The sequence below is a fragment of the Penaeus japonicus genome, unplaced genomic scaffold (assembly GCF_977035675.1).
Source record: "Penaeus japonicus unplaced genomic scaffold, GWHDUDI00000001_assembly GWHDUDI00000034, whole genome shotgun sequence".
Classification (NCBI taxonomy): Eukaryota; Metazoa; Arthropoda; class Malacostraca; order Decapoda; family Penaeidae; genus Penaeus; species Penaeus japonicus.
In genome coordinates this window covers 13,956,720-13,964,219 of record NW_028234436.1, presented here as the reverse complement: position 1 = coordinate 13,964,219, position 7,500 = coordinate 13,956,720, and the positions used below count along the sequence as shown (strand labels likewise).

General features: G+C 40.8%; 1 protein-coding gene across 7 annotated transcripts in view; it reads left to right on the top strand.

Annotated features, from left to right (window-relative positions):
- LOC122256929 (teneurin-a) overlaps positions 1-7,500 on the top strand; it is a 682,571-nt gene that overhangs the window by 507,425 nt on the left and 167,646 nt on the right. For all 7 annotated transcript variants that reach the window (XM_086530860.1, XM_086530858.1, XM_086530856.1 and 4 more), the window contains 2 exons: positions 4,911-5,093; positions 5,728-5,874. In XM_086530860.1, coding sequence (XP_086386986.1) covers positions 4,911-5,093; positions 5,728-5,874 — 330 coding nt within the window. The remainder of the gene's footprint in view (positions 1-4,910; positions 5,094-5,727; positions 5,875-7,500) is intronic.

Genomic DNA, 7,500 nt, shown 5'->3' with positions numbered 1-7,500 from the left:
CCCCTCCCTCTCCCTCTCCCTCTCCCTCTCCCTCTCTCTTACCTCTCTCCCTCTCCCTTCCTCTCTCTCCCTCTCCCTCTCTTTTACCTCTCTCCCTCTCCCTTCCTCTCCCTTTATCTCCCTTCCTCTCTCTCTCTCTCTCTCTCTCTCTCTCTCTCTCTCTCTCTCTCTCTCTCTCTCTCTCTCTCTCTCTCTCTCTCATCTCCTTCTTTCTTTCTCTTTTTTTCCTCTTTGCCCCTTCCTTGCCCCTTTTCCAATTCACTGTTTCCTTCGCTATGGTAACTATTAAGCGATTTCCTCTCCCCGCACTTTTTCGCTCCTGTCCCTTCTCGCAATAAATGCACGTTGCTCCTTTTGCTCTCTGAATTATTCCGTCTTTTGCGATTTACTTCACCTTTCGCTTCCCGTCCTGTCTTGCGAGGTATGGGAACACCTTGTTTTGAGAGGGAGGGCGCGCATGGGTGAATATGGAATATGGTAGTGTGATTGATGCGCGGGGATGTGTGCACACGAACACTGACACGCGCTCGGATATATATGCGTACACACTAAGACGCGTTCAGACACACACACGCGCACACACTGATACACACACTGATACACACACACTAACACACACACAGACACACAAACACACACACACACACAAACACACACACACACACACACACACACACACACACACACACACACACACACACACACACACACACACACACACACACACACACACACACACACACACACACACACACACACACATATATCTGCGTGTGCGTGTCTGTGGATCTGTATGCACTTTCATCATGTTCCCATTTCATCAAATCTTCCACTCCTCGCTCTCTGCTTCACTAAAGATGATAGCGTCATGTTGCTGTATGATATATGTTTACTTTTACCTTCAGTATTTGTAAAGGATGTCCAAACCTTGCTATCTTTGCTTCCTATTCTATTATTATTATTTTTAGTATCATCATCATTATCGTTATCATCATTATCATCATTATCATTATCATTATTATTATCGTTATCATCATCATCATTATCGTCATCATCATCACCGTCATCGTCATTATCATCATCATCATCATCATCATCATCATCATCATTATCATCATGATTTAATTTCGGGTAATTATTCTAATGGAGTATTGAAATATACCGTCATGTTACTGTTACTCTGGAAAACTCGCCCCCTTTTTTTTCTTTTTCATGAATAGTCGTCATTACTAATATTAATATTGTTATTATAATTGCTGTTTATAATAATATTATTATGACTGTCATTATTATCATTATTTTCAATATTATTAATATTATCGTTATCATTATCATTATCATCATCATCATCATCATCATCATCATCATTGATATAATGATTACTTTAATTATTGCCATTATTATCAACATTGTTATTCTTCTTATCATTATTATTATTTTCATTATTATTACTCTATATATTATAATTATTATCATTACCGTTATTATTATTACTATTATTATTATTGTTATTATTTTTATTATTATGTTTATTATTGTTATCATTATTATCATTATGATTATGATTGTCATCATCATCATCATCATCACCACCATTATTAGCTTCGTTAGTATTATCATTATCATTATTATTATTATTATTATTATTATTATTATTATTATTGATGTTATTGTTATTGTTACTATGACTCTTATTATCATTATCATTATTGTTAATAGTACGCATATTTCTTACGTATCTATCTATGTTTATCTATATTTAGAGACTGACAAGTAAAATAATAGAGAGATACATGTAGCAGAATACGTTCCTATACCATTTACATAAAACGAATATCAAGAACAAACGAACACTAACACAGAAACCCCAAAACACAAACCATTTTAATCATCCGCAAAGAAAACAAAACAAAACAAAACAAAAACAAACAGCCTCTGTCTCCGCAAACCTCAATAGTCCAGAATAATCCATAGACGACCATAATGGCCAATAATATACTTGAGTTTACCCTAAACTAGCGGCATAGGTATTTCGTTTTCTCCTTTCCCTTGCAATGGCTAAACAGCATTGCAACATAACGGTTTAACGTGCACAACTTTAGGCTTTAAAGTTCCGAGTCTGGTTGCTGAATGTGCGCAGCAGCAGAAGCGGGTGTATTTGGATCTTTGTTTGTTTTGTTTGTAGTCCAAACCACAAGAGGTATGATTGTCATTGTTAGTGTGATTTATCATTTTCATATTCATGGCCTTTACCTCTGTTGTTATTATCTTTATCTTTGTTTTTGTCGTTCTTATTTACGGTATTTTTGTCATTGTCGTGTTCACTGTCATTATCGTTATCGTTATCATTGTCATTATTTTATCATCATCATCATCATCATCATCATCATCATCATCATCAGTCATCACGCACACACACACACACATGTACACATGCGCGTGCACGTGAAAATTAGTCTAACCAGCGAAAGGGAACTCAACAGCGGACTCCCCTTGCAAAGCAACTTTTGCAACCACCCCATTTTGAAACCTGCATCGCGCACCCATCAACTGCAACCAAACTTCCCCATAAAGATTTTCTCTCCCAGATAAAAAGCCTTTAATGCGAGGGTCAAGTTGGTTGATTGGTTGTTCGGTTGCATCCGCCCTTCGTTGGATGCAGCACCACAGGACTTTGGTAGGGACTGACTTAGGACTCTGAGGACTTGCTTGCGATTCTATGAGGACTTCCTTAGGACTCTTTCGGAATACTCACTTAGGGCTATGATGGGTCTAATGATAACACTTACACAAGACTCTTACAAGATTCTCACAGGATACAAAAAACAGGACTCTCACAGACATTAAAAGGACACACTCACAGCAGACACACGACTCTCACAGAATTTTAACAGGACACACAAGGCTCACATAGGCTGCACAGAATTCACAGAACTCTCGCAAACTACACAGGATTCACAGGACTCTCACAGGATTCACAGGACTGTCACAGGATTCACACGACTGTCACAGGATTCACAGGACTCTCACAGGATTCACAGGACTCTCACAGGATTCACACGACTGTCACAGGATTCACACGACTCTCACAGGATTCACACGACTCTCACAGGACTCACACGACTCTCACAGGACTCACACGACTCTCACAGGACTCACACGACTCTCACATGATTCATACGACTCTCACAGGATTCACACGACTCTCACAGGATTCCTAGAACTCTCACAGAAATCTCCCAGGACCTGACGATGACACCCGGTCCCCTGACTCGTACAAAACTCTCGTCGGACACTTATAAGACGCGCCAATCCCTTCTCTTAGGACCCTTGCCAGCGCCTTTGCTTGCCAAGTGCCTTAAGTGCTTCCGCCTCCGCACGCACGCACTCACCGCTGCCCTACGAGGCGTGAGACGAACGACTCTCATCCCACGAGCTGAACGACCAGCCGCGTTTCGTTTCGGGCGGTATCTCATTTTAAGCGGGATGTCGATACGTCGCGAAGCACTAAGAGAGTGAGGATGGAGATTGTGTGTGTGTGTGTGTGTGTGTGTGAGTGTGAGTGTGAGTGTGAGTGTGTGTGTGTGTGTGTGTGTGTGTGTGTGTGTGTGTGTGTGTGTGTGTGTGTGTGTGTGTGTGTGTGAGAGATAGAGATGTATAACAGTGTGTATATATACAGTACATGACAGCCATACGTATGAGTACACACCAACTTATCCGAATATTGAAAGAGAGAAAAAGAAACAGAAATAAAAAAGAATAAAAATACAGACCTCCCTCTTCAAACCCTCCTTCCCCCCCGTCCCTCCTACCCCCTCAGCTTGCGGGCGGCGCCTCCCTAGCGCCCACGCCCGCGGCCATAACCCCGTGAGACGCCGTGACGGGTGAAGGGGAGCATCGTAGGGAAAAATTTTGGCAGCGAAGGAGGTGTGGTCGGAATTTATGAAGCGGTGACGAAAGCTCACGATTTTTTTTATTTTTTTTTATTTTTTCTTCCCTCCTTTTAAGTGTCGCAGGTGATTTTGTGGCGACTTGGCGGAAAGAGAGAGGGAGAGAGAGAGAGAGAGAGAGAGAGAGAGAGAGAGAGAGAGAGAGAGAGAGAGAGAGAGAGAGAGAGAGAGAGAGAGAGAGAGAGAGAGAAAGAGAAAGAGAGAAAGAGTATGTGACTTAGCTGTGGTACGGAGATAGACGACATAGTTAAATGTGGATGGGGCTCCGTAGATTTATTCACCGTGTTCTTCCCTCTTTTTAAGTATCTTTGGTGATTTTGTGGGTACTGGAGGTGTTGATGGCGGAAAGAGTGAAGGAGAGAGAAAGGCAGTGAGAAAGAGATAGGGAGATATAGAAAACGAGAAAGAGAGAGCATGTGACTGAGATGAGGTACGGAGATAGACGACATAGTTAAATGTGGAGGGGGCTCCGTAGATTTATGCGCCATGCTGAGGGTTTGTCTATAGGGTAATTGATTTATTATTATTGAAGTTACTAATTCTACCAATTGTGATAACTGTCATTATTAGTCCCAATATTACTTCTAATATTCCTACGAATATCACACACACACACACACACACACACACACACACACACACACACACACACACACACACACACACACACACACACACACACACACACACACACACACACATATATATATATAAATACGTATGTATATATATGTATATATGCAAACTCACATACGCACAGCCATATATGCAAACAATGCCATACAACTAATCCACAAAATTTGTATATCACGCAAACAAACATACGATAAAGAGAGAAAAAATATAAAACGAGTCCCACACAAAGTAAATGAATATATATTTGCATATTTGTACATAGAAAAAAATATATATATATATATGTATAAATATTACATATACCATCTTTCTCTGTCAACACAGCACGCTGCAGCCTGGAGTGTGTGCACGGCGAGTGTGACAAGGGCGGCTGTGTATGCGACAAGGGCTGGACAGGTGACCGCTGCAACCAGCTAGCATGCGACCCCCGTTGCAGCCTCCACGGCCAGTGTCACAACGGAACCTGCGTCTGCGTCCAAGGGTGGAATGGAAGGCATTGCACTATCCGTGAGTAGATATGGTGTCTTTGGGTTGATGTGGGAGTAGATTAGGAGTAGATTTTGGTTTATTTTGGTTGGTTTAGAGTTTAAGGTTATGGTTGATTTTGGGTTGGGATTTAAGTTTTCTTTTTGGGGGGATTGAGAGTAAAGTATAGTTATTATTATTACTATTATTATTATTATTATTATTATTATTATTGTTATTATTGTTATTATTATTATTATTTAGGTTGATTTGGCGTAGCTTAGAGTAGATGGAGTTTATTTTGGTTGACTTGGAGTCGATTAGGGTTGGTTGGGTTGATTTAAATCATAGTAAATTTATCTTATTTTGGTCGATTTAGAGTAGAGTAGAGTATATAGGGTTTATTTTTTTAGTGTTGTTTTTTCCGTGTGTTTTCTTCAAGTTTTAAATTTCTTTAGTTTGCTAGGTGATGTTCAATCAGTGTCTGATTAAGTAATGATTGATTTCATACAAATAATTGAATCCTAAATAAGATAATAAAAAATAAGAAAAATAAAATAAAACACCAAATCACAAACACCAATGGGCAAGTACTTCAAAAAACCGAAACGACAAAAAAAAAAAAAAAAAATCACATCTACCACCACAATCAACACCCTTTCTTGTGGCGTTTCAGCCGGATGCGTGAACGGGTGCTCGGGTCACGGCATGTGTACCACGGTGGACCGGCAGTACATGTGCGAATGCTCCTCTGGCTGGACCGGTCCCGACTGCTCTGTGCAACTGGAGACCGAATGCGATGATGAGATTGACAACGACGGAGGTGAGTACTTCATTTGTTTTCATTTGTTTATTTATCTGTTTTATTATTATTATTATTGTTGTTGTTATTATTCATGTTATTGTCGCTGGATCTGACTTTGTGTTTCACTCGGCACATACACACGCATAGACTCTCTCCCTCTCCTTCTCCCTCTTCCTCTCTATCTATCTATCTATCTATCTCCTTCTCTCCCTCTTCCTCTCTCCCTCTCTCCCTCTCCCTCTGCCTCTCCCCCTCTCCTTCTGCCTCTCCCCCCTCTCTCTCTCTCTCTCAATCTCTCCCTTTCTCCCTCTCTCCGTCTTCGTAGAGAGATGTATACGTATATACAGGTAGGCATATATGGAAAGACAGAGATAGAAGAATATAGACAAATAGATAGATACAGATAGACAGATAACCAGACTACTCTGTCAACCACCCACTCCAACAACATTACAACTTTATCAACGCCATATCCTTCATCCGTATAGGATATAACAAGCCATTATCTTTCGCACTATCTTAGCTAACTTTCTAATCTAAACTTTGTTTTTATTCCATCGCCATCTACGAAGATGATCTCCACGAATCTCATTTTCTCAAACCTCATTGTCTCGAAGCTCATTTTCTCGAATGCAAATCGTATATAACATCCGGGACTTTCCTATCGGGAGAACAGATAAGATTATCCGTTTAAGTATGATAAGAGAAAGGGAGAGGGAGGAAGAGAGGAAGGAGGAGAAGAGGAAGGGGAAGGAGAAGGGGAAAGGGAAGAGGAAGGGGGAGGGGAAGAGGAAGGGGAGGGAAGGGGAAGGGGAAGGGGAAGGGGAAGGGGAAGGGGAAGGGGAAGGGGAAGGGGAAGGGGAAGGGGAAGGAGAAGGAGAAGGAGAAGGGGAAGGAGGAGAAGGAGAAGGAGAAGGAGAAGGAGAAGAAGAAGAAGAAGAAGAAGAAGAAGAAGAAGAAGAAGAAGAAGAAGAAGAAGAAGAAGAAGAAGAAGAAGAAGAAGAAGAAGGAGAAAGAAAGAGAGAGAAAAAAAAAAGAAAAAGAGGAAGAAGAAAAATAAGATATAATATATATATAAATGAACCCCAACACGATACTCCCATCAAACTCTCCAAACCGCTTTCATCTTCTGCCGCACTTTAGTCAAGCCTGATTCACAAAGCGCCCTCGACTCTCACTCTTACCATTCTTGCAAAGTTCTCTTATGGAGCCATGATAACCCACATAGACTCCTCATGAAACCCATGGCTCCCCTCGGGCCCTTCGTCATAACTTCCTTCCTTGTTCGGAGAAGGTTTTTAGTTTTTAACTTTTGGTTGTCTCTTTTTTCTTTCTTTCTTTCTTTCTTTTTCTCTTTTCTTTTCTTCGTTGTGTGTTTGGTTTCCTTTTTTTTATTATTATTATTATCGTTATTTTTTTAATGATTGTTTTTCTTTGTTTCTCTCTATCTCTTTGTGGTGCTTTGATTTCTTCTTTGTCTGTCTCTCGCTTTTTGTCTCTCCCTCCCTTCTCTCTTTTTCCTTCTTATTTTTTCTCTCTCTGCCTTCCCTCCTCTTCCTCTCCCTGCCTTCCTTCCTCTTCCTCTCCCATGCCACTCTTCTCCCACTCCCTCTTTGCCCTCCTTCCATTGTTTTCGCTCTTCCG